Source organism: Sturnira hondurensis, unplaced genomic scaffold (assembly GCF_014824575.4).
Source record: "Sturnira hondurensis isolate 20B ecotype Veracruz unplaced genomic scaffold, ASM1482457v3 Scaffold0001074, whole genome shotgun sequence".
In the NCBI taxonomy this organism is placed as follows: Eukaryota; Metazoa; Chordata; class Mammalia; order Chiroptera; family Phyllostomidae; genus Sturnira; species Sturnira hondurensis.
Genome location: NW_028073705.1, coordinates 3,871,706 through 3,898,291, shown reverse-complemented (window position 1 = coordinate 3,898,291; position 26,586 = coordinate 3,871,706). Strand labels below are relative to the sequence as shown.

The window sequence follows — 26,586 nt, the reverse complement described above, 5'->3', positions numbered from 1 at the left end:
AAAGGGAGGAGAGAAGTGAGGCTCTGGAAGGGGTGGGGACCGCTGGGCCGGCCCAGGCGGGGCAGGGCACAGTGTGTAAGGGCTTGTGAGGAGTTGAAAAGCCCTGCACGTCGGGGCAGCAAGACAACCTACGGCGTCCACGGAGCCTCCCAGAGTCTTGCTCCTTTGGCCGCAGCCATGACAGAGACCTCTGACAAAGTTCCTATCGCCTTGATAGGGCCTGACGACGTCGAGCTTTGCAGTCCCCGGGTGAGTACTGCCTGGGATCCCCAGTCCAGCTGCAGGGCTGGTGCACACGCAGGGCTCAGGCTTCATTCAAGTAAGGGTCTGGATCCACTCTCCAGCATCAGGAATTTGTGCCACCGAATGTGGGAGGTGAGAGCAAATCAGGCACCCAAATGTGGAGGGTGACGCCCCACCTGTGATCGTGTGCAGGAGCCACCAGATCCACAGACAGGTGCGAATGGCATGTTGGAAAGGGAGTCAGAAGGGGGCATCCTGTGGCCGGCGGGGAGTGCAGATCAACCGGGCGATGGCCCTGCACCATGAAAAGTACATCCACGCCTGAGTGCCAGGGACCCGCGAGATGGAGCTTGGAGAAAGGGGGAGCCCAGAGGAGCTCAGGGCGAGCCTTTCCCACCCCCACCCCTAGTCCCTGGGGTACTGCACAAGGATTAGGGAGTACGGGCGGCGCAGACCTGACCTGCCCCCTCCCTTCCCCTCCAGCAGGCGTACGCCACAGTGACCGTGAAGCCCTCCAGCCCCACACGGCTGCTGAAGGTCGGAGCTGTGGTCCTCATTTCAGGGGCAATGCTGCTGCTCTTCGGGGCCATCGGGACCTTCTACTTCTGGAAGGGGAGTGACAATCAGGTAAGTCCAGGGAGGTTGCACAGGGCCGTGAGGTACGCAGGACCCAGAGGCTCACCTGGTGTGTGTGGTCCTCCCTGTCACTCGCATATTGCCCGCTAGGTGGAGCCAGAGCGCTAGACCGCGCGCTCGGGGGCCATTCTGGGCTGCTGGCGGGCATTTCTGCCCCAGCATCTGCTTCCTTTGGGGGCCTCTATGGGCACTTTGTGCCTTCTTCCTTCCCCCTCCACTGCGCTGCTTTTGGTTCACAGGACACTTTGTAGAAAAGCAAGTCAGAGTTTTAAGGGACAGTATTAAAACGTAGAGTAGAAAAGTAGAGGGAAAATGCAGTGGAGGGTTCAAGGAAAGCACTTTCCTGCAGATCTCAGCCGCGTGCTTCCCCTGAGCAGTTATGTGGTCGGTAAGGCATGTCATCTCTCTAGCTTCAGTTTACTCATTCTCGGAGAAGAAATGGAACTAAATGAACTCTAAGGCTTCTCTTGGCTGAGAAAGGCTGTGAATTTAACAACCTGGGACAAAGATGGTGAAAAAGTATCTAGACCCAGTGTTGGGAGTTTAGATACTTTTAGATACCTTCCAGGAGTTTTTGTTTGCTTATTTTTTCTCATGTGACCTATTTGTTAATGCTCTTTTTTCTCCTGTTCTAAGAGGTGGGGAGGGGATAACCTCCTTAAAAGTGAGAACTCTCTTTAAAAACCCCTCCTGGCCGAGTCACATGTGATTTAATGGTAAATGTTTCTCTAACTGCTGTCCTACTTTCTTTCTTTGCAACTATTTATTGTAAAGCTCAATGAGCCCTCAAGGAGTATAGAAGGTGCTTCTAACCTGACTGGGCAGGATTCCAGTGTGTTCTGTAAATACTCTGAATTTTGTTCACCTATGGAAGAGGGAGGGGGGCTTTTTATCTTGATGACCATTGTTAGGCCTGGCAAGACCTTATTTGGACTAATGGAAAAGAATTCCATCTCTGGGATACACACAAAGAGCTGTTTCCTAATCATTATCCTCAGAGGATCTGTGACTGCTGTTTCCTGCCCGGCCCCCCGCATGAAATTCAAAGCATGAACGAATGCCAGTGCTTAGAGAAAATGGTGCTGAAAGCAATTCAGCCATTTTACACATAACGTCCTCTGCAGTCACTGCCTAATTTGTATTTTTAACTCAAATGCTTAATGTAGATAAGCATGCCATTTAGGGTTGAATCTGTTGTAGAAACTATATCAAATTTACAAGCACTGATATGTAAGATCAAAATTGCACAGTATTTTGTGTATATTTGAACAGTGCCTTAATATATTTGTATTTTAAATATGGAAGCTGGGCCAGATGCTCATATTTGAAAGCAGTAACTGAACATGGGGGCAATTTCAATATCTACATCTCCATTAATAGCAGGGTTTAGATTGTCATCCCTTGGGAAATTGTATGGTAAGAGAATGTGAATGCTATCTTTTAGATGACAAAACCTCAGCACTACAAGTCACTTGGGTATAAAAATAGCCTTGCTATTTTTGGGGGAGGTGGGTAAAGATTTGGGTCATGATATATATTAAAATGAATACCCTTTGGCATTTAATTATTCAAGGCAAATACAGTTAATTGACAAGCTTCTAAAAAGAGGGACTGAAATATCATTCTGAATAGCCAGGCTTTCTTTTTTCACATCTTTTACTTTCCCACAAGATGGTTAGTTAACTGGTTCAAGAAAGCAGTATTAAATTCTAAGAATGTGGAGGAATAGTGAGTCACATTTTATTGCCAACAATCAAAGTTATTGCTATTTCCTATATAAGAAGAATGAAGAAAACTGTGATAGTTTGTTTTTTTAACTTCCAAAATATTCAATGCTGACCCATATTACTTAAGCATGTAAAACAAATCATAAAATACCAAATAGAGCAAATTCGGCACCACATATGCCCGGCACATACACAGGTCTGCTTTCCCTGAACACAAGTCTGAGTAGCCCAAACAAAACATAATCAAAGCAGGTAAGTCTCTGTCAAACAGAAAGGCATTCCCAGCCAAATGAACTACCCACTCTTTGGCAGTTATCCGAGGCTCAGCTCCTCTATATTGACTGAACCAGCTGTAATTCACCTCCTACCCCTGCCATGTGGGTGAATCCCCTGAGGACAGGTTTACTGGAAGTCAGCTGGAGGACTATGAGATGCCCAAGTACTAATAATTGGGGATGAGTGACTGGGCTCAAGTACTGAGGCCACGTTTTAGCCACATTATTGCACATGGAATAAGGCATTGAAATATGGAAGATTCTCACCAATATGAGGTAACTGGCAGCCTCTCCTGTGGGGTACGGGGTGAAATCATTGCTGGGGGCCTTTCTTCTCAGACTGATTTTTCTAGATGTGCCCTAAACATTATGTAATTAATCTTAGAGAATCCAGGCTTTATTAGAAACTCATTAGCAAATATCCTTGGTTGTAAAAGGCACCATATTGAGCAGAATTTTGGCAAATAACTTCACTGTACTTGGATAGAAATAGCCTTAGGTGCCAGCAGCTCCATCATTTTAGAGGAAATAATGTGATTACTGCTCCATCAGCCCAGCCTCCTTCTGAGCTCAGGGCTCATACTTTGGAAATCATTTCATTCTGTTTACCACCACTGCCCTCATCACTTCAGGAGGGTGCAGACCTCCCACTGCTACCCATGCAGGCTGTGCACTGCTTATAAAAGACAGCATAGAGCTACAGTAGAAAGGATGCAATGCCTGCACATAGTCAGGGAGCTTCTGCCAGGCGGAAGAAGCTCTGCCTCATCCATTTCCACTTATCCATCAACAGGGCTCAACTCCAGCTGCATAGTAGAAGTGTGACAACAGGTCGGTGGTGAAGGAAAGTGAAACTGGGATCATAAGCCATTCTCCTAGAGTCAGCATCCTGTCTGCTTTAGACCTGCCAAAAAAATGGGAACCATTCATTTCTTAAATTTCTCGTTGCTTCAGTTGTGAAAGTTTATGCTTTCATAAGCTTTCACAGCTTAGGAGCCTCTTGTGGCCTGAGTGAAGGATCTGAGCCAGCAGGAACTCACTTGGTGTTGTCTGCCAAGTTCCCGGTGGTGATGGTCGTAATTGCCCATGTGAATAGGCGGTGCTTAGGGAGCACAGGGACAAAACAGAGGCTGCTCTCTGAACCTCACCTGCAGAAAGCACTGGCTCAGCCAAAGAAAACAGACTTCCCAAGCTGGGCTGATCGTACAGACCACCTGTGTCACAAACCAGGTTGGTGGGCTCAGCTCCAGCTCTAAATCAGAACCCCTGGAAGTGGACCTGAGGCTCAGCCTAGCTCGGGAGACGGTGCGGTGCAGAAACCGAAGTTCATTCGGCAGGAGAGACGGAGCAGCACCCGACACATGGTTGAGCTGAGCTGGCATGCCATCTTCTGTTCCGCTGAAGGAAGGCTGAGGTCTGAAAGGGTGCTGGCTAGCAAAGCCATTTCTCCATCTCCACTAAAGAAATAAAGGCATGCCCTCTGGGTCTTATAATAATGAGTTTTCTGCAAGTAATGATCCAGTAACTACAGATCCTTATCCAGTGTGTATCCATGTTGCATTCTTCATAATGAGGAAGGAAATCAGACTTGAATGGAAACTGAGCTATTTGTGGTTCTGACCTACTGTCCTGACACTAAGGAGTAAATGTCTTTCATCAGTTCCCATTCTTTCCCCTTTATAGAATGTATATATTATGTATCATATGAAATATACAATATGTAAGATATATATGCGTCTAGGTCAGAAAAATAAGAAAGAAGCCCTCCTATATTCCACAGTCAGAGGAGGTTCTAGCAGGGCAGCAGTACACTGAGCAGGAGCAAGGAGCGGACAAGTTTGTGAACCAGAGTACCAACAAAATGTCTAAACCAAGAGAATGCTTTAGACCATCTAATTTAGTGCTAAACTTTTTAAGAAAATGTATTTAATGGAGGAATGTTTCTTAAGATTTTACTCAGAAATCCAATACGTAACACAGAAGCCGAGCCACTCTGCTTAGATTGTAGGTGGATGGGAGAAAAGAGACTCACAGTCTCACCTGTTCTCTCACCTTCACCTCTGGGCCACCTCTGTCTTTAAAGACATAAATGGAAAATCACCTCTGAGGTCCAACTTCTTCATTTTATACTCAAGGCCACTCCTAGGACCCAGGGACAAGCAGTACGGCCACCTGTCTTTCTGATTCCTGGACCCATGCCCTCCTACAGTACCAAGCTTCCCTCCCTCCTGACCCTACACGTCTCATAACAAATGCCCTACAACCCCATGCCGGCCCCACAGAGTCATTAAACTGAGTAACTCCCATTTTAAGCTGAAACAGATGTGCACATTGACCTTGCTTTCTGCAAATGCTGCTCTATGTCAGGCAAATCCCAGCCCTGTCTGCAGTCCTTACTGTATACCACATTCATGCCAAATCTTAGCCAAAAGGTTTTTTAAACCTTTCAAATCCAGGTGCCTCTGCAGACTTGTTCAGTTAACCCTCTGCCTCATCCATTTCCACTTATCCATCAACAGGGCTCAACTCCAGCTGCATAGTAGAAGTGTCCTTTTTATTTTTAAAAAATATTTTTTATTTATTTTTAGAGGGGAAGGGAAGGAGAGAGAAAGAGAAACATCAATGTATGGTTGCTTCTCGTGCATCCCCTGCTGGGAACTGTTCCCTGCCAGGAACTGGCATGCAACCCAGGCATGTGCCCTGACTGGGAATCGAACCACGATCGTCTGGTTTGCAGGCCCGTGTTCAATCCACTGAGCTACACCAGCCAGGGCAGAAGTGTCCTTTTTTAAAAAAAAATGTATTTACTTATTTTTAGAGAGAAGGAAAGAAAGGAAGAAAGAAAGGGAGAGAAACATCAATGTGCAAGATATACAGGGATCAATTGCCTCTTGCACACCCTCTACTGGGACCTGGCCCACAACCCAGGCATGTGCCCTGATTGGGAATCTAACCTGTGACCCTTTGGTTTTCAGGCTGGCACTCAGTCCACTGAGCCACACCAGCCAGGGAAGGATTGTCTTTTAAAAAAAGAGAAAGATTTATACTCAAGCTCCAAACCTGTATGTTCTAATTTGACTGAAAACCCAGGCATGGTAGCTGAAGATTCCACTCAGATGCTTCTACACACAGCCAAGATTAAGAATAACTGAGCTATTTGAATTACTGTCAGAGAATACCAAATGTTTTACTTTTATTTTTTGAGGTACTTCTAAAGAAATCATTGTATTAAGTGACTGGTACATAGATGAAGTTCTCATATAACAATATATTAACCTCAAGAATGACTCAGTGTACCTCTGACAAATATGAAAGTTACCTTATACTCTGCATGTTGAAAGATAATCCTTGAGTTGCTCTACGAGGAAAGCATCACTACTCTTATGTTCACTTCCAGATTTACAATGTCCATTACACCATGAGTATCAATGGGAAACTACAAGATGCGTCCATGGAAATAGATGCTGGGAACAACTTGGAGACCTTTAAAATGGGAAGTGGAGCTGAAGAAGCCATTGAAATTAATGATTTCCAGAATGTAAGTATATTTCCTGCATTTAGAGAGTCTAACCAGGCAAGCCTGGGAGACTTTTCTAATTCAAAGAGAAGCAGCATCTCTCACTCATATCCAAATGGTAACTGTTTTTTTGGCCAATCACAGCGCCACTGCCGCACATATGTCATGCAGCAGATTCTCTCTGAGAAAGGATCACTCTTTGTTTTTAATATTTTCTTTTTTTAATTTATCTTTAGAGGGGAAGGGAAGGAGAGAGGGAGAGAAATGTCAATGTATGGTTGCCTTTCATGCGTTCCCTGCTGGGAACTGGCCTGCAACCCAGGCATGTGCCCCAACTGGGAATTGATCCATGATCCTTTGGTTCACAGGTTCATGCTCAGTCAACTGAGCTACACCAGCTGGGGCTGTTTTTAATATTTTCAAAATGAGAAAAACAACACCTTGGCATTGAAAAGAACAGGCTCTTGGAACCATGTGAAGTCTTGGCAGAAAGACACGAAAGAGCTGTTTCTTTCGCACAGCTTTCCACAACACAACGAATAAAATACTCAAACTACCTGAGAGAGCTGCAAAGTCATTTTTTGAATTTACAGAGAGGAGGGGGATTTGAATGGTCTAATAATCTCATCAAATAGTGTTAGCACCTATTTATATACTTTTCTCAATGTTTTAGGTTTCTCATTTAACCTAGACAATTAGCGTGAGGAAACCCCCCATTACAGCATATGTTTTCTGACTACTGCCTATTGTGGGTACATTCTAGTCTCCTTTGAAAAAGGTAAACATGTTTGGTTTCAAAAATTCAGTTTACAGCCAATTTGAGACATTAAGCTAAGCATCCATGCTTCAATGTACATCAGCAAACAAAATGCCACTGCAGGCCTACTTTCCTGTTGGTCAACATAAATATTTTCTTCTCTCTCATGTTCTAAGGTAAGCAAGAGGTATCACTATTTGTGCTCTCCCGTTAAACCTGTAGCTGGAGTAGGTGAGCCTTCATAATGAGAAAAAGGCACTTGAAAATAATGTCTTTCTGAGCATTTATTGGCCCACAAACATCTCATGACCCATCTTCTTTCAATTGATGAGAAAAACTAGAGAGGCTTCTCATTTGAATGAGAGAACCCCCGTGTTGATACACCTCATAGACCCTTTAAATACGGAACAGATCCTAACGTTAGAGCCATGATGACGGTGGGCATTATTCGATGAGGAGGAGGACTGACTACGGAGTGTGTTCAGAGTGGGCTCCACCCTGGAGACCGGCTCTGTGGCCCTGTACGTGCCCAGCTGCATTTCAGTTAGTCATTGCTTTGCAGATGGTTCTGGTCAATGCATAAGGACGATTTCTCTGGACCTATTAAAAGTTTTTACTGCAGGATGCAAATTGAGGTAAAATAAGTTTTCTTTGTACTTCTCAATATAAAATTATAAAACATGACTCCCGCTCACGTATCATTCAATACAAAACAAAATTGAATGCCTATGATGTGCCAAAATACCAAGATATGCAAAAGTAGCTACACAGATGAATAAATATAGTTTTAAAGTATTTTAATTCCAAGCCTATATATCTGTTTTATAATCATTCAGTTCTAATAATGGTATTGATTGTGTTTTGTTCTCCTAAGCCAAAAGGGCCACAGATATTTTATAAACTGATCAATTCTCTTTGATAACTTCCACATTTCTCTAAGTCAGAACTGGTGGATCTTTCTTATGGATAGAACCTGTTATGGGTTTAAACAAGCCTGGACTTTGAAAACACATGAATCTGCCACTATGATAACTGCATAAATTCCCTTATATTTTAAACCAAATTCAAGAAGTATTTATTAGGGCCTAATGTGTACAAGGGATGGTGATAGCAGGGGGGATGCAAAGATGGCTGACACACTTGCTCCCCACCTGAAGGACCTCCCAGTCCAGTCCAGGGGGCAGACGTCCACACAGAAGCGGCTCGGGTCAGCCAGGACACGCACTGATGGGGTGTGGACAGGGTGCTGTGGACCACTGAGGGAGGCCCTTGCTGCTGAATAGGGAGTTGGAGCAGGTTTTACAGAGGGGGTGACAGCTGAATCAGGTCTTGAAGAATTGGGATTTCACCCTGCAGAAAAGTAGGGGCGGGGCTTTCTCAGGCCCAGGGAAGAACACTGAATACAAATTCGCAGGCCTGCCCTGGAGTTACAAGTAGCCCCACGTGGTTGAAGGTGGGGGGGAGGATGGGCATGCAGGTGGGAGCAGATTAGAAAAGCTTCTGAATTGTAAGTAAACAGTCTCCCCTGCTAACCTAGGACCCCACCAAGATGTTAGTAGAACTGATGGAAAAAAGAACATTCTGAGAGGGAATAACACTGAACAAAGGGCTCCAGGCTCTACATTGTTAAAGAAAAATGATTCAGGACACTTGTTAAAGAAGGTAAGGCAGGTTTTATTCAAGAAGAGCTATTGCAGTGGGGTTTTGTAGTAAAGGAAAGAAATTGGGTTCAACGTGGAATACGATAAAAAAATGGGGATTTATAGCCAGACGGGGGCTGGAAAATTACTAAGAGGTAGAGCAGTTCTTTGCTAAACTGACTTAGCAGGATTTCTGCTAAGGGAAGGTGGGCCAGCGTGATCAGCTATGGAGGGTGGTCAGACCAAGCTGACTCAGGAGGATTCTTGCAAATGTGGAAGAAGTGGGCCAAGACAGAGCACAAGGTCAGGGCCTGGTTGACAAGAGGATTCAGAGGAGCCTGACAAGAGTTGGGTTAAGGAGACTTTGTCAGTACCCCGAGGAGTACAAAACCTGGGTTTGTTCATAGTGTATGAATTACATTCTGGAAAGTTATACCCTGGAAAGCACCAGTGTTGTTGGTTTATACCAGTCCTCTCAGACCTGATGACCCCTTTATATAACAAAAATCTTGGTTAAAAATCAAAATAGAACAAACTGTGGGTATATATGGGTATTCACTATACTATCCTTCCAACTGTGTGTATATTTGAATTTTTTTATTTAAAAAGCAAGAGGGGAATAAAAGATAGCATAACCTACCTAATAGGTGGGTTATTGATTTCAAAACTCAATATGGCCCCTGACTATAACATAAAGGAAAAATAAAATGAAAATTATATTTTTGCTCCCAAGGTTGAGTCACTGTCAGTGGCACAGCTGAAAATACAGACAAACCTAAGTGTGTGTTGGCAAATTATATACCAAGTAATTTTTCAGACGGTGAACAAAAGTGCCATTGTCTTTCCATTTTCACGGTAATTGCCTTCCTAGGAAAATCATTGTACATTAAAACTATGCCAAAAATCACTTTGTGTTTTTGTGTGAAACCGTGTTAGGTTCTAGGCATAGGTACTTCCAATCAGGTTTTTCACCCAGGACCCAAGGCTCTTAGTTCTTCAGGATCTTCCCAGGCTAATTGGGATGAGCATCCTTGGGATGCTTTAGGATGGCCTTTAGGATGACCAATAAAGATCAGGAGAGCCACCAATATTTATGACAACAGAAACTCCCTCGAAGATTTCTGTAGTGCCCCCTTGGGGGTAGGACCCCTTACCCTTCTTGGGAACTTCTGGTTTAAGCCCCAGAAATACATGAGATCCCCTAGAAAGAAAAAATATGTGGCTAAAATGAGATTACCTAACTCTTAAAAGAATCTTAGGTCATTGGACTCTTCACTCATTATCTTTGTGAGCAAATTTCATTATCACCAGCTTCCAAGGCCTAATTTGTTTATAAAAACAAAAGATTTGCTTGACATTCTTCTGCTTTTTGTTCCCTTTGTTTAATCTCTTAATATATCTGGCTGCTTGATATGGATTTGTAGCTGGACATGGTGGTTATTATGTGGGAATTCCTTCCCACAGGACTCAGTGATAGGGTGTTCCAGTCCTCTTTACACCGTGCAGACAGTCAGAACTAACTCAATACTCGATTCACAGTCCAGGCTGTGAATCCTTCAATAGAGTCAAGTCTCTCCTTTGGGGATATAGTAATGGTTATATGGTGTTTCCTCCCTTGCATCTCACATTCAAAGGACATGAGGATTTGAAGTAAAAGAATAGAACACATAGTGGGGCAATAATCTCCCATCCATGCCGTCTATTTTTCAAACCATAAGCCCTAGATTTACATGCAGAATAAGAGCATAGAGCTTCAGGACATAGCCCCATAGAGGGCAGTGGTCGTCAGAGTGTATTCCTTAGACCAGCAGCAACAGCATCACCTAAGAGCTTGTTAGAAATGCAGTTGAGCCCTCACTCCAGACCCACTGAATCAGAAACCCTGAGGGTTGGGCCCAACACTGTGTTTCATTGAACAAGCCTTCCTGGTGCATTTGATGCAAGGGAAAGTGTGAGCCACTGGGATAGAAGAAACTTGAATCTAAAGGCTGTGTCTTGGTTCAGTCAAGCTGCTGTAGCAAATTACCATAGACTAGATGACTTCTAAACAGAAATTTGTTTCTCATAGTTCTGGAAGCCCGAAAGTCCAAGATGAAGGCCATGGCAGAGCAGGTGACTAGAAGAGCCCGCTTCCTCATTCACAGAGGGCTATCTCTTCTCACTGTGTCCTCACATAACACAGGGGACAGAAGAGCTCTCTGGGATCCCTTTTGTAAGGGCACTAATTCCATTCACGTGGGCTTTATCCTTATGACTTAATCACCTCCCAAAGACACCACGTCCAAATATCACCACATATGTTGAAACACATATGAACTTGGGGAGGACTTGAACCTTTGGTCTATAGCAGACTGTTTTAGTCATTTAAAACTTCATTACCCTGAATGAGTTCCTTTCCCCCGAAACTGGTGGTCCGCAGACTGGCTGCACATTATAAATACATGGCAGCTTTTAAGCATAACAGTGTCTGGGCACCTCTCCGGGCCACTCACCTGGGAATCTTTGGGGAGAGGCCCCGGCATCTGTGTTTTTAAATTCCTTCCAGGTGACTTTGGTGCAGTGAGTAGGAAACCTCTACAGTTGCCTCTGTAAAGTGAGCATAATGCCACCACCTCTCTCTGGGTGAGAGGTGGCGCTGGGAGAAATAAGTGAAACATGTCACATGTATATGCACAACCAATTAGGCCACAAGGCAGACCCACGAGGAGCTTCGGGAAGAATGAGCCTTTCCGTCTCTGTTCTCCTGTCTGTCACCTACCTGCTTATAAGATGCTGAGATGGTATAACTTTCCATGAATATTCTCACGCATGATCTACACCCTACTTGTTTCTTCATTTAAGATGCCTGAGTCCCGAGCCAGAACCCCTGGATTTCTAAATGCTTTTCTTTCCCCACTCCTCGGCATTGGTATTGGAATAGGTTCTTAGCTTCCTGACATTTGTCTCAACTCAACAAAATATTGACAAGTTGAGATGTCCAGATTTGTACCTTATTATGGCATAAAATGTGTAGACCTTTAACACTGTTTTGGCCACTCACTAGCCATGATGCTAACCAGCAGGGTGAACATCGACCCTCTGGGGCCAGAATGCACTGCCATGCTTGACGGGCTCTGGGGGCAGAATCAGCACTGGGCTCTCTGTCACCCAAGGCTGGAGCCTGAGGCTGAGCATCCCCTCGAAGATGAGAGAGGTGGATGAGAGAGGACACACTTTCCTTCTCACAGGGGACATAAACAAATTACCCAAGTCCTTGCTTGGGTAAGGCCTTGGAGCAAAGTTCAGCTCCTGGTGTTATAGAAAGCTTTACAATTTACTCGGCTTGGTAATTTAGGAAACATCTGAATTTATGGAATTAATTCACTGGACCAACATTGTTTGAGAATCTTTGTGGGGTCACCAAAAATAAAAAAATCGGTTAGTGGTCTCGGGAAGCTCATAACTGAGCTAACATTCACAAGGTGCTGCCAGCCAGGTACTGAGAACTAAGAGCTCAAGGAGGGATAGAGATTTTGGGGGGAGGGGTCTTACGGATGTCAGAGGAAAAGGAGCCCCCTTACCCGGATGGTCAGAGAGAGCTGCACAGATGTGGTGGCCTTCCACCTGAGCTTGAGGGAGAGATGGAGCAGTTAACACACTTCGTCACAGCTCAAATGCCACCCCTGGCAGAGGCCTCCCCTGACCACAATGACAACAGCACTGTCCCTGCTCATTCCCATCTCCCTCTCTGACTTATGTTCTCCACAGCAGTTAACACCACCTGACTTTATCTTAATTTTTAATATTTGGTTAATAACGCTAAAAGTTGTGCTCCGGGATGGCAGATTCCATCTATTTTGTTCATCCCTACACCCAGTACCTGGAATAGTTCCTGGCTTGCAGTAGATACTCAACACACTGAAGAAATGAATGAATGGATAAATGGATGGATGAACATTTATTTCATTTCCCAGGGTATCACAGGAATTCGTTTTGCTGGAGGAGAAAAGTGCTACATCAAAGCACAAATGAAGACTCGTGTTCCTGAGGTGGACACCATTGCCAAGCAGAGCATCGCTGCCGAACTGGTGGGTACTGGCAGGCTCCAGACAGCGAGGGGGGTGGCAGATGTTTGGAGGCACAGCCCTTTCTGTCTCCAGTTCCTGAACATGTTTGAGACTGGAACATAAATTCTAGTTCTTCTCTGCTAAAGGAATTTAAACTATTTTGGCCCTTCTGGTTGTTAAGTAAAAGATCATTCTTACATGATGTAACGTATTTAAATATTTTGGAAAACCATATTTTAAAGTACTTAAAGGGGCTTGGTCTCACATGGCCTATATTTGCCTGAGGACAGGGAACTCCCTGATCAGTGATGAGGACAACATAAAGGACTTTGAGTCAGAGAGGTCTGGGGAGAGTGCTAAGCCTCAGTCCCACTTAGTGTGAGAATTTCTCCTGAAAATCCCCGACAGCTTTGTACCCAGCCTCTGCTGGAAAGTTGCCACAGGGCATCTTGCTCCCTTACCTGTGTGTCCAACAACTTCATGGGAAGTAGTTGTAAATGTTCTGCCCTACATTGAGCTGAGGTGACTCCCTCTCTACAATGTTTTCCCATTGGTTCAAGTTCAACCCAATGAAGCTAGCTACTCAACATATATCAAATTTTTTTCCTATGTGTCAAATTTGTGAGTTTTTAAAAAAAGTATAATTCTCCCATTTATTATTAATAACTCACCTTTGAGCTTGATTTTATAAACANTGTGAGAATTTCTCCTGAAAATCCCCGACAGCTTTGTACCCAGCCTCTGCCGGAAAGTTGCCACAGGGCATCTTGCTCCCTTACCTGTGTGTCCAACAACTTCATGGGAAGTAGTTGTAAATGTTCTGCCCTACATTGAGCTGAGGTGACTCCTTCTCTACAATGTTTTCCCATTGGTTCAAGTTCAACCCAATGAAGCTAGCTACTCAACATATATCAAATTTTTTTCCTATGTGTCAAATTTGTGAGTTTTTAAAAAAAGTATAATTCTCCCATTTATTATTAATAACTCACCTTTGAGCTTGATTTTATAAACATTTATTTTAAGAACTGCACATAGAGTTCTAAAGACCCATTTAACAATAATATCTTACATTTATTTGATACTTTAGGGTTTACAAAATGGTCATACTCATTATTGTCTTCCATCTGAGTTGCGGCAGTGGCTGGTATAAAGAAAATGGACTTTGGAGTCAGAAAAATGTAGGTTCAAATTCCAGCTCTGACACTGGTGGTGGATATGGCTTCAACTCTGTGAGCCTCAGCTTTGTCATCTACAAACTAGGGGTATACTTATTGTCCCCATGGCTCTGGAACCTGCTAGATAATGAGTAGATGGCTGCTGCTACAATTATTAATTTTATTATGATCACCTCTGGTCCCTCCAGTCTCCCTGAGAGGGAGGCAAAGCCAGCATCAGCTCCCTCAAGACAAATGAGGAAAAATAAAGGTAAGCAAAGGTGCCTGGAAACTGCCTGATTGTTTGCCCTCATGGGAGCAGCAGTGGGAAGTATTTCAAAACACAAAACAAAACAAAAGCTAAAAACAAACTGGTGTACTTTCTTCCCTGTTCCCAGTTTCCCCAGCCATTTGTCCTGTGAGAAGGTTCCGGACCTTCATGGCTCCAGTCATTCTCCGCTGATCCTGTTCCAGTCTGCTCCTCAGGAGCTGTGCCCTTCAGAACAGAAAGCCACGCTTTCTCACTGTGAACCCGCAGTACAGAGCGTAACAAGGAGACCCAGACCTCCTTTGTCCTGACCTTTGACCTGTTCTTACTGCATCACCATTTCTTTTTTAGTCATATCGCTCAGTTTCAGTTATAAAGCTGTTGGTGAGATGTAATTCTTGACATCACCCCTGCAAGGAGACAGGGAACCCGTTCTCTGCTGCCTTCCTCAGGCACCAACTCCCCAATCGGAGCTGACCAAGAGCTAATCATATGTTTGCAGTACATATTATGGGTTTCTTAAAAACAAATTTAAAAACACATTTTTCTCATTTTTAAAAACAGTAGTTTGTCATTGTAGAAAATTTGGGAAATACATAAAAGAACAGAGAAGAAAATCACTCACAATTGCATAATCCACAGGTAGCTAATGTTAACATTTTGGTGAATTTTCTTCATGTGTAAGTGTGCATGATATTCTTTTCATAACTGAATTTTTGTATTGTACCTCCTCATTTTCATTTAACTTTAGTTCTTCTAAAATGTAGATTAGAATGGGTGTATTATATGTCATCATATGATTATAATTTTAAAAGTTGTTCTTGAATACTCAGGTATCTTAAATTTTCACCAATTAAAATAATGATTCAAAATAATTTTTTGAATACAGAAATAGTTCCCTGTGGTGAATAGTTTGCATTTAAATGAAATAATTCCCTGTGATGAATAGTTTGTATTTAAATCTTTGTCTGCATCTGATTCTTTTCCTGGCCCATAGGAGTGGATGATTTTTCTTGGGGTTCAGTTGTTTGTATTGTACATGGTGGGCCCTCTGATGGACAAAACCCCATTCAGACACTATGTGTGTGTGAATCAAGAATGTGTATGGCTGTCAGTAACAGAAAACTACTTTCAGAGTGACCAAAACAAATAAGGCTCTGTTTTCTCTACAGTAAGCAAGGTGGAGGTAGACAGCTACAGGCATTTGCTCCGTTTGCAGCATCTCTGACTTTTTTGGCCTTTTTTTCCAACTTCTAAGGTCAACCATACATTCAAGTAAGGAAGTCGGGAAGAGGCTGAGCAGGGCCAACCATGACTTCCCTTTGATACATTCGAACAAAGGCAGAAAACTTCTCAGCTCCCCAATGCCCTTCAGCATGGACCTCATGTCTAAAACTGGTCACACAGGCACTCATAGCTTCTGGAGAGTCTGAGAAAGCAAGCGTCTCTCCTGGGACCGGGTGCTTTGCTGCCTCAAACAAAAGCGGGATTGTGCTGCAAGGAAAGGGAGGGAGAAACAAGATTAGGTAGGCAACTGAAAGTATGTGCCACAAGCTTGTTAACATTCCTAGCTCTCAGGATGCATAGATAGGCATTATCCCTATCACCCCACTCTATCCCCATACACTTTAGATTATGATGGGGCAGATTTATGCACTGCTTGCTCTTATACATTTTTCATCAGTTTTGTATAACTTTAAAAAGCTATTATACCCAAACAGCATTCATTTCCTGGATGGAGCCATTTAATTTAAGATAAATAACTGGGTTACCTGAGTGCTCGCTTCTCCAATAACGTTGAGTTGTTCTAATGCAGCCGTAAGCCGGGGGGAGGAAGCATAAATGAAGTACTGCTTTTAGCTAAAAATAAAAAGAAAACATTTTAATTTCTCCAAACTATTGCAAACTAATAAATACGTGAAAGGAACAACCTGGCAAAATAAATTTGTCTCCTGGGTTATCAAACCATTCTCAGCATCACGCTGCAAAAGAAAATTCAGCGTTTAGCTTTGAAATCTCAGTGGTGTGCTTGATGCAAAGAACATCTGAAATATGTTTTGTGATAGCTGGGAAATGTAGAAATGGTTTATGTTAAATAATACTTTGAACTGAAGACATTAAAAAACCAATCACTTGCTTTTTCCATTGTTCAGTATAAAACCCCAAAGGATTTTCACTTCAAATGGAGAGCTCCTCTATCCTTTGTATGATTCCAGGGCCATTCAATTGCTTTTGCTCAAAAACATCTTTGATCAAAAATATCACATTAACCTAAAGCTCAAAGTTGGTATCAAGTAATTTTCACTTCTACTCAGGACACTCATATTCTCACATCCCAGCTCTCCCAAGGCAGGTGTGAGGAGCAGGTGCTGCGTGTTGTGAAGAGAGCTACAAAGAGAGGAGATCAGAACCTTCAAGTGTGTGCGTAGGGGGGCACATATGCATATACACAGAATTTTCGTTAAGTTTTACAAAGCAGAGGAATCTTTTACCCACACATGAATCTTAATACACAGTGTATCCCACTACCTTCTTGCTCAGTGCATTTCATCTTCACTTACAGGAAGGCAAGATCATGCCTGTAAAGTATGAAGAAAACTCTCTCATCTGGGTGGCTGGAGACCAGCCCCTGAAGGACAGCAGCTTCTTGAGCTCTAAAGTCATAGAACTCTGTGGTGGCCTTCCTATTTTCTGGCTTAAACCAACATATCCAAAAGGTAAATTCTCTCTTTTTTAATAAAGATTTCATTTATTTATTTTTACAGAGAGGGGAAGTGCGGGAGAAAGAGAAGGAGAAAGAGAAACATCAATGTGTGGTTGCCTCTCGCACACCCCCAACTTGGGAACTGGCCTGCAACCCAGGCATGTGCCCTGACTGGGAATCAAACCAGTGACCATTTGCTTTGCTGTCCAGTGCTCAATTCACTGAGCCACACCAGCCAAGATAACATGTAACTTCTCTTAATGATGCTTGGTATTTTCTCTGTCCACATGAGGTTCCTGGGAGCCCGTCCACAGGCCTGAGCTGTGACACAGGAAATGAATGAGGATGCAGGGCACAGTGGCGCAGTGTCTCAGTAACTGGCATGAGAGATCAGAAAGGAGAATGATGGCCACCAAAGTTGTCGGGAAGGAAGCAGGCCGGGGAGTCAGAAGCTACTGCAGTACCTACCGGTTTTATTGATGATACTCCCACTTTTTTCTGCTCTACTGCTTCATCTCAGTTGTTTCCACTTTCCAATTTTACTTTTTTTTTCATTCCTAAAGCACAGAATCAAGGGAGTAAAAAGTTATGATACTGCCAAATCTTTATTATGTTCAAACCTAGAAGTATGGGACCACCAAAAGCTGCTGTGGGCATACATTGAGATTCTTTAAGTTCAAGGCTCAAGTATCAGCCTCCAAGTTCCATGAAAACAAATGAGGGCCCCTGAGGTTCCAAGCTAGGTTGGAGTACACCTTCCAGCTATTTCCTGGTGATGAAGGGCAGGTGAACCCTGCAGGCCAGGCTCTTTGCCATGGTCCCACGTGTCCCCAGGGCTGCTCTCACTCTTGATTTCCACCAGTCACCCTCCTGGCCTCCCAAAGGCCCGCTTCGTAGCTCTGACTCAAGTGTGGAAAATAGGCCTTTCTCCTAGCATAGATGAGGTAGGCTATGTTTTCTGAAAGATTTTACTGAACACCCAGAGAGAGCAGCATGGAAATAAAAAATATATATAGGCATTAAAGCCAGGCGGGAGTTGGGGGTGAGGGAATGGGCAGTTATTGTTAATGGATATAGAGTTTCAGTTTTGCAAGATGAAAAATATTCTGGAGATAGATGGTTATCTAGCAATATGAATGTACTTTAGGCCATTGAACTATACCCTGAAAATTGTTAAAATGGTAAATTTTATGTATATTTTATCACAATTTCTTTTAAAAACCTTGTCAGGCTTGGAAAGCCCAGACTTCTGACTTTGCCATGCCTTATTCCTACAGTTCACAAGTCTCATTCTGTCCCAGAGCTTACATAAGATGGTTACTTTCCATCTTATTTTGATTAAAATAAGGCACAGCAAATTTGATTAAATTTATTTGCTGTTGGCCAGGGCTGCCTGAGAGAATGGGTTAAGAAGGATCCTGAGGTCACAGGCAGGCTCAGTAGGAAAGAAAACCATGAGCAGTGTCTGTCACAAGGGCAGGGGGCTGGAAACGGGCTGCCAAATGGACAATTGCTGTTGCCATCCTGCTGCCCAGTGGGTGGTCGATACTCACGATTCTATGGCTGCTTTCAAGGTTCTCACTTTCAGTTCCCCACCTCCCTCCCCATGGAACAGGCCTTCTTGCTTTCCACTACCCAGGAGCTACTTCTCCAATACCTTGTCACCTTTTCCAGTCAGGGACAAAAGTTTGCAACTCTGCTACCATGGATAATTGCTCTCCCTAAGCACTTCCTATTTGGGGACAAGCCTATTACCCAGAGAGTTCAATCATTCACTCATTCAACAATTATTATGTGCCATTTACTTGTTCCAAGCACTTGGAATGCATTGGTGAACAAAATAGATAATAATCCAAGCCCTCACATGTTTTACATTATAGCAACAGGAGACAGCAACGAACACAAAATCAAAATAAGAAAATTAACATGGCAAGATACAGACGCTACAGTAATATAACAGTAAGGCAAGGAGGGGGGGGGGGTGTTGGAGGACAGTGCTGCTGGTAGTGCCAGGATTACTGATCGCATGCATACAGTGGGAAAGGGCGTTCCCTGCATTCCAGATGTGCTGTGCTCCCTCCCAACGCAACGACATGATCGCATCGTATTCAATCACTACAAGATCCGTACAAGAATTACACACATTATGTCCAACACCAGAGAAGGGAAATCACCTAAGTGCCCTCCAGATTTGAAAAGGATTAAATCAATGTTGATATAGCCAGGCAATGGAATATCAAGAGACACTGAAAATAAGGAACTTTATTTGTTAACTACATACAGTGACAAGATTACTGGATTTATTGTGGAGATCACTTTGTAAGATATAAGAGGGGAGACACCCCCAAACTGAACTTATCTTCTGAAGTCTTGGCCATCAGAAGTACAGGCTTGTAGTACAGGCTTCCCTCACTAGGTGAGTGGGTGAACCCATCTGTACCAGTGTGCCAGCTGGCATTGTTGTGAGAGGCTGCACTAAGCTTCAGTGAAGTTTTTCTTTTTGCAGACTCTTTCAAAATGCTTACACATTTCATGATGGGTGATTCGTGAGCTCACATGCCCACATTGGTCTGTGTTCAGCAGTTTTTTACCAAAAACAGCATGATCCTCATGCTCCACCCTCCTTATTCACTGGATCTCACCCTGAGCAATTATTTTTGTTTCTCCTGATGAAGAAAGTCCTCAAAGGGAAATATTTTGCTGATGTGTAAGAGGTGAGAGAAAAAATGGCAGAAGCACTTAAAAGGCATCAAAATCAATGTGTTCAAAAACTGTTCTGAGCAAGATAAAAGCATCTCACTAGGTGTATTGCATCAAATGGAGAGTACTTTGAAGGTGACTGAAGTTAAAACATGTAAAAATACACAATTTTTTATAAATAAATTTCTGGTTTTTTGGGTCCCCCCTCATATAAATGTTGAATCACTATGTTGTATACCTGAAACTAAAATAATACTGTCAAGTATAATTTAGAATAAAAATTTTGAATGGGATTTTCCCCATCTCTCATAAATGTAGTCATATTTTAGAATAAATTTTCAAAAATAAAACCTCCTCTTAGGATGCTTGGCTCCCCACCACCTAATTCTAAGCCCCCAACTCCAGGAAGTCTGGCCACCTTACCCTTGGATATTGAAGCTGGCAGGTCATCAGCGTCACACAGTTGTGTTACCAGAGATACTGTGAGTGGCAGCTAGACAAGGTCAGAGAGAAGGACGAGAGCTGATGTCTGCTGGGCTCTGGCTGTGTGCCAGGCCCTGTTCTAGAGCTTTACATTTTGGCCTCATTTAATTTTTACCAATGACCATCTGGGTAACTACTAATATTCCCATTTTATGGATGTAGAAACTAAGGTTCACAGAGATTAAATAAGTTTCTGAGGTCATTCAGTTAAAAGAAGAGGAGCTGAGATTTGAATCCAGGTCTCCCTGGTGCCTTTCCAACCATGCTTCAGAAACCAAGAAGCTATCTATGGCTATAAAGCATATCTAAGTTCTCATAAATAAGATTTCTTAACCTAACTTTTGAGTTATAACTTTGTGTGCTGTACATTAGACACTATGCTAAACACATACAAATTGCTCATTAACTCTCTCATTACTTTGGGAATTAGATAGTATTATCATCCCCATTTTACAGCTGAACAAACTGAGGCTCAGTGAGACACAAGTTCATGCAGTTCATGCTGTGTGGTGTTTTACTCAGTAGCTGCGGGTCATGCCGTGGGATGCCTGAGGAGGGGTGGTATGCTAGAGCACTCAGTTGGAAGTCAGAGAAGCTTACCTTCAGCTCCTGTGCCTGCTGTTCATTCTGTGATCTTGGTCTTTCTGGAGCCTGATACCCTTATTTAAAAAGTATCTGCCTTTTCCTACTCCATAGAATTTTTAAAAGAATCAGTCAAGATCCTTCTAAATCCCCTGAAAACTATAAAGTGTTATACATGTATAGTCACTCTATTAGGAATGCGCAGGACTGTAAGTAACAATATCTGATCAACAGTGGTTTCAACAAACACAGTTTGATTTTTAAATTTTTTCCCGCATAGCCAGAAATCTGGAGATACATTTCTGGCATTATCAGCTACTCAGTGATATCATCATATCTCTTTATAGCTTACCATTTTTCTTTCCATAGCATGCTGGCTCATCACCCTTGTGCCTATCGCTTTTAATCACAACTTGGCTCTAGTAACACAGATATCACACCTACGTTCAAGAAAGGAAGACATAGGAGGCCATATCTGTCCCCATTTACCAAGAAAGCAAAAGCCTTCCCAGAACTGCACTAGCATATTCTATCTATATCTCACTAGGGCAATGAGTGGTATTTTACTTTCTCAGCCCCTATAGTAGGGTCAGGCAAATAAAACAGGGTATTGAGGATGGATTTTTGCCAGCTATCTTACAATGTTTGCCTCAGTTAGTGTTACAGAATCAAATTCTGGCTATCTGTATGTTTAACTACTAACCCAAGACTCTAAAACCTCCTTTATTATTACAAAAATCATCAGTACAAATTTAAATGGTATCTAGTCATGTCTGTGTTTGGGTGCCCTTATTTATGCTTTTCACCCTGATAAACATAGAACTTTCTTAATTATTCAAATAAAGGAATTAACTTGCGGTATTTTTTTTTCTTTCAGAAATCCAGAGGGAAAGAAGAGAATTGGTAACTCAAATTGTTACAACTACCACAAGAAAACCACACAGTGGACCACGGGGCAACCCAGGCCCTGGAAGACCAAATAACAAAACCAGACCTAGTGTCCAAGAGGACTCGGAAGCCTTCAACCCAGACAACCCTTACCATGTGCGTACTGGTGTTTGTGTGACGTGCTCACATGAATGCATTAGCCCTAACACTGAAGTGGTGGTGTCTCTAGTTGAGGCTCCAAGGGAGCATTTAGAGTTCAGCTGAGATATTGACTCAATATTTAAAAAATACATCTTCATTTGTTTGTTGCAGGGTTTATAGATGTGGATAAGAACACTTAAGGATTGCCTCTGTAGTGTAAAATCCTGATTGGTTGCAACCCTTATTCAAAGTTGTTTTCTGTACTCTCATTTTCTTGAGTCACAGGTAAATCTATGAAGACAAATTCAAGTCAGGAATTTATTTTAAAATGTTCCCAAGAGTGTACTTGAAAGTATTTTCCCCCTACCTTTTATATCCACTTTATTCATCCCCTCAACAGACATTTGTTGAGAACCTGCTTTCCCAGGCCCTGTGCACAGTGACAGGCAGGAACTTCTGGCCTCAGGGACTCTCAGTCCAGTCTGGAGACAGAGTCATACACAGATAAAACACTTTAGACTGAAACATTGAGAAACAGTGTCTGGAAGGATGACACTAACAAGCCAAAAACTTCTCAAATCTCAAATCTTCCACAAAGTATTATTTACCATTACTACACTTTGCAGGAAGTAGAAGTAGAAAAATGAGTATTTATTTGTAACTAGGGTTATAATGGAAAAAAACAATATAAAAGGATATACAATGAATAGTGAGTTTCCCTTCTATCTCAGAGCCCTCCCCAGAGCAACCTGTTAACAATAGCTAGTTGGCCAGTTTCTTTGCATAAGTACACACACACACACACACACACACACACACAGTTTTTTAAAAGATTTTATTCATTTATTTTTAGAGAAGGGAAGGAGAAAGAGAAGGAGAGAAACCTCAGTGTGTGGTTGCCTCTCACATGCCCCCTACTGGGGACCTGGCCTGCAACCCAGGCATGTGCCCTGACTGGGAATCAAGCCAGTGGTCCTTTGTTTCACAGGTGCAAGTTCAATCCACTGAGCTACACCAGCCAGGGCACGCACACACAGTTTTAACACAAAAGATCACACAAAACTTCAGTACCTTGCTTCCCAGTTTCAGTATGGTATTTTGAAGAGTGTTCTATATCTCCTATATAGATCTACCTCATTCATTTTAATGTCCACATCATAATACATTCTGTGGATAGATGCACAGAAACTTAACTAGTTCTACTTTGGTTGGACACGTAAATTTCCCTGTTTACAAATACTGTTAATAGTATACAACCTATACACACATGCCTTGTAGGGTTATGGTAAGGTGTCAATGAGGCAAAGCTCTTAGCACAGTGCTTGGCACATAGTCCCCACAAATTTGCTCAGTGTTAGCTATTAGTATTTAGTATTTGCTCACTATACCTCTTGTACACGTGGGGAAATAGAATATCTAACAAACACTGACTTGTAGTCTGCTGGGTCAAGGTAGATAGGAATTTTATGTTTTAATAGAGAATACCAAATTGTCTTCCAAGGAATTATACCAACTACATGTCTTCAAATAGTAATAAAAGGACTCATTTATTATCAATTTAAAAAAAATCTTTACCAGTTTTTTGGGGTATAAAATTTATCTCTTGGTTGTTTTATCATGCCTGTCTTTAATTATGCGTATGGTCAAGAATCTCTACATATACAGATAAGCCATTTGTGTATTTTTTCCTATGTAACCTCTTCAGGTCTATTCTGTTGCATGTGTTGCAAATATATTTTCTAGTTTATCATTTTAGACTAATGTATTTTAGAAATATTTAGAGCAAAAAGTAGTTTTTAAACAACCCAAGGCTCATCAGAGTATTTTGGACACCACAGTACTTCATGCCCTAAAACTCAAATAATAAAAAAGGAGATAAAATCTGAATAGGCAAACAAAATTTAATGCAGTTTATTCCCCAGGTGGTTGGGTTAGCTGAATCTGGTTCAGGGGGTAAAGGCGTCAGCCCCTTTACACGTTGGGAGGCTGACTTTGTCTGCCTGGCTTCCAGACTTGAGTGATCCATATTCTCTTAAAAGCTCCAATTACATCAATGTTTTTCCTTTACTTCATGTTCACCTTTAAGCAGAAACACCTCCCTATGACCTCAGTCTTTCACATATTTCTTTAAAGAAGTATTTTAGAATAACAACCTGAAATTTCCTCCCAATTTTATAATCCTAACAAGGTTTGCTGAACCCTGGACAAAGAAATGTTTCAGTCAACAGGCTGACTCTCCCTGCCCCAAAGAGTCAGCTATGATTATTAATGAGGTGGTTTTATTTTTTTTGTCTCAGATAAACATATTTCAAGAGATAAGCAAAGAAAAAGGCAGTCTGAAAATATAAAATAACGGTATATGAGAGTAAATATTGAGATGACAAAAACCAAACAAACACTGTATCAGGTGGTATGAAGGAATTCTTAATTTTGTTAGGTGTGTAATGGCAGTGTGGTCGTGTAGGAAAATATTCTCTTGTTTTGGAGGTACATTTTAATGTACTTATGGGTCAAATCTCACAGTACCTTCAATTCTTTTAAAATTCATTTCAGAATTTTATCAAGCAAATTTGACAAAAGGTTAGCAATTGTCAAATCTAGATGCTGTTCAGTATACCATTTTCTTCACTTCCAGTATGTTTTAAATTTTCCTAATAAGAAGCACCATCTCCCTCCAAAAAAAAAAAAAAAAATGAGTGAACTTTTTTAGACCAGAAAAGGTGACCGGGATTGTTAAACTCAGTTTGCTCAAGCCTGTGTTTGGTACTGCACCTGCTGAAGTCCAGCTACCTGCAGGAAAGAGGCTTAAACTGAATAAAGGATTTACTTAGCAATAAGGGCTTCTGATGCAGTTCAATACCATATTAAAAAAATACAGAAACTATACCCCTAGACTTCTATAAATAGTTAAGCCACATAGGTGAATGTGACACAGTTTTGGCAAGTTCCTTCCAGTTCTGTGATCTCTCCAGTGGTGAAAAACATAGTTTTGTGGGTAATTTTTACTTCATCGATATGATTTTGTGTTTATGTAGCTCTAATTATGGAGCCCAGAAACTAGAAGGTAGTTTGAGGTCTGGAATTTTTACACATTACATGGTGCCTTTTTCTTAGTGTTACAGACCCCTTACATTCAAATAACAGAAGCTAAATGACTCCAGTGCAGTTAGAATAGCAACCTGTTAGCCTGTATCAATGAGGATCAGTGTGCTCCCAGGAGACCTGAGAGCCATTACTACAGGATGGCACCAGTGGCCACTGACTTAAAATTAGCAGAGGCAGAAATGCTACTTGTGAATCATGATTCCCTTTTGTTGCCTATTTAAAACAAGATGAGTCACTATTGAATGGTAACCATGGCTCATTTAAAGCATGGAGAAACTTCACCATAATATTTAAAAAACAAACAAAAAAACCCCCAAAACACACATACTCACCTTCCTGCCAGTGACAGATTAGGTAGGTGTTACGTTCCTTTATGTTAGAAGAAATTCTGAATTAGGCTGTGATTGAGAACTTAGAAAAAAATCAAGAATACTGATTTCTTATAATAGTGAAACATCCGGGATCTTATTTTAAAACAATGTGTTACAGCATTCTCATTATGGAGAAAACACAAATAATTCTTTTATTTCACAGCAGCAGGAAGGGGAAGGCATGACATTCGACCCTAGACTGGATCATGAAGGAATCTGCTGTATAGAATGCAGGCGGAGCTACACCCATTGCCATAAGATCTGCGAACCTCTGGGGGGCTATTATCCATGGCCCTATAATTATCAAGGTTGCCGTTCAGCCTGCAGAGTTATCATGCCATGTAGTTGGTGGGTGGCCCGAATCTTGGGCATTGTGTGAAGTCACTTCATATACCAGGTGCTGGAAAGGAAGAATCAATCCAAGAAACGACCAAAGTATAAAGTCTCTTGATGCTGAAGGAACCACAAAGTATTTCATACTCAGTCTGAGTGATGTTTTCACACTTTTAACATGATTAATCTTCTCCATTGCTTTACAGAACTTTATCCAGAATGTGCAAATGTACTGAAAAGGTAGTCTAAAATGTCGTAATAATCCTTTTACTACCTGCTATTTTTTATTTGCTTTGCCCATAAGGCCTGCTTATAAGACCTCCTTCCCAAGCTATTTTGAAATAAACATGAAAACTTACAAATTTTCAAAGATCTCATGTACATTAGTTTTTTTTTAACCAAGTCACTAATTAAGTTGTTCTGTTATTTGTACAGAATTCCTCAGTTATTAACCTTTATTTTCTTCCCAGTGTTGCAAATGTGCTCCCAGATTTCCCAGATAAAAACACAAACAAAAAAGTAAAATGGGACACTTAATGGAATTTACCTGAAAGTAAACATTAAACTCAATGTGGGAACTCATGGGAAATTCTTTTTAAAAAAATTTTATTTATGTATTTATTTTTTAGAGAGAAGGGAAGGAGAAAGAGAGGGAGAGAAACATCAATGTGTGGTTGCCTTTCACATGCCCATACTGGGGACCTGGCCACAACCCAGGCATGTGCCCGGACTGGGAATCAAACCAGTGATACTTTGGTTTGCAGGCCAGTGCTCAGTCCACTGAGCCACAGCAGCCAGGGTGGAAATTCTTGATCTATAGTATGTGCTGGCATGTGACTACCAGGTGGCTGCCCTATGTTAATAGCCACCTCCAGGAAAAGAGCATTAGGTTTAATAAAGAGGGAAAACATTGCCAAAGATAAATCAGACTTGTGGGAAGAGGACTTTCATTGACATTCTGAAAAGCAGGTCTTCACATTCTTTTTACTGTTTTCAGTAAGTGCTCACTAGGCATG

The 26,586-nt window shown here is 42.1% G+C and overlaps 1 protein-coding gene across 6 annotated transcripts; it reads left to right on the top strand.

Moving 5' to 3' along the window:
• On the top strand, positions 1–25,887 carry CNMD (chondromodulin). 6 transcript variants are annotated; one of them, XM_037060539.1, is made up of 7 exons: positions 1–249; positions 730–870; positions 6,279–6,419; positions 12,749–12,862; positions 16,827–16,980; positions 21,610–21,776; positions 25,404–25,887. In XM_037060539.1, exons 1-7 carry the CDS (start codon positions 178–180, stop codon positions 25,614–25,616), a joined length of 1,002 nt encoding a protein of 333 aa, XP_036916434.1. In that variant the 5' UTR covers positions 1–177; the 3' UTR covers positions 25,617–25,887. The 6 variants fall into 6 exon arrangements, with proteins under 6 accessions (XP_036916434.1, XP_036916425.1, XP_036916416.1 ...); XM_037060530.1 differs by having other exon boundaries at positions 727–870; XM_037060521.1 differs by having other exon boundaries at positions 3–249; positions 25,401–25,887.
• The last annotated feature ends 699 nt before the right edge of the window (positions 25,888–26,586 follow it).